General features: G+C 58.8%; 1 protein-coding gene across 1 annotated transcript in view; it reads right to left on the bottom strand.

Annotated features, from left to right (window-relative positions):
* Positions 1-238, bottom strand: part of LOC119592276 (probable medium-chain specific acyl-CoA dehydrogenase 1, mitochondrial) — a gene marked incomplete in the record, with an annotated part of 18,006 nt that overhangs the window by 4,019 nt on the left and 13,749 nt on the right. The window contains 1 exon segment of the mRNA XM_037941107.1: positions 60-229. Within this exon segment, the coding sequence (XP_037797035.1) occupies positions 60-229 (170 nt within the window).

Here is a 238-nt window from a genome sequence, read left to right as displayed (position 1 = left end):
GACAACACACAACCTCCATCAAGCGACGTCAACACAAACCTAACCCACAGCCAACCTACCACAACGTACTGTCCCGGCAGACAACCCGTATGGTCGGTACTCTTGGGTAAAGCGAAGGTAAAAACGGCCATGTTGCCCGTAAGATCGGCGCGGGAGAGGAGCTTGAGGCTCGTCCACGAGTCGGGTCGAAGCGCCGGGTCGTGATGGACGCCGTCGGGGGTAGTGGTCTGGGGGGAAA

The sequence above is a fragment of the Penaeus monodon genome, chromosome 30 (genome assembly GCF_015228065.2).
Source record: "Penaeus monodon isolate SGIC_2016 chromosome 30, NSTDA_Pmon_1, whole genome shotgun sequence".
Classification (NCBI taxonomy): domain Eukaryota; kingdom Metazoa; phylum Arthropoda; class Malacostraca; order Decapoda; family Penaeidae; genus Penaeus; species Penaeus monodon.
The sequence above is the reverse complement of the archived record's forward strand: the minus strand, read 5'-3'. Positions and strand labels throughout refer to the sequence as shown.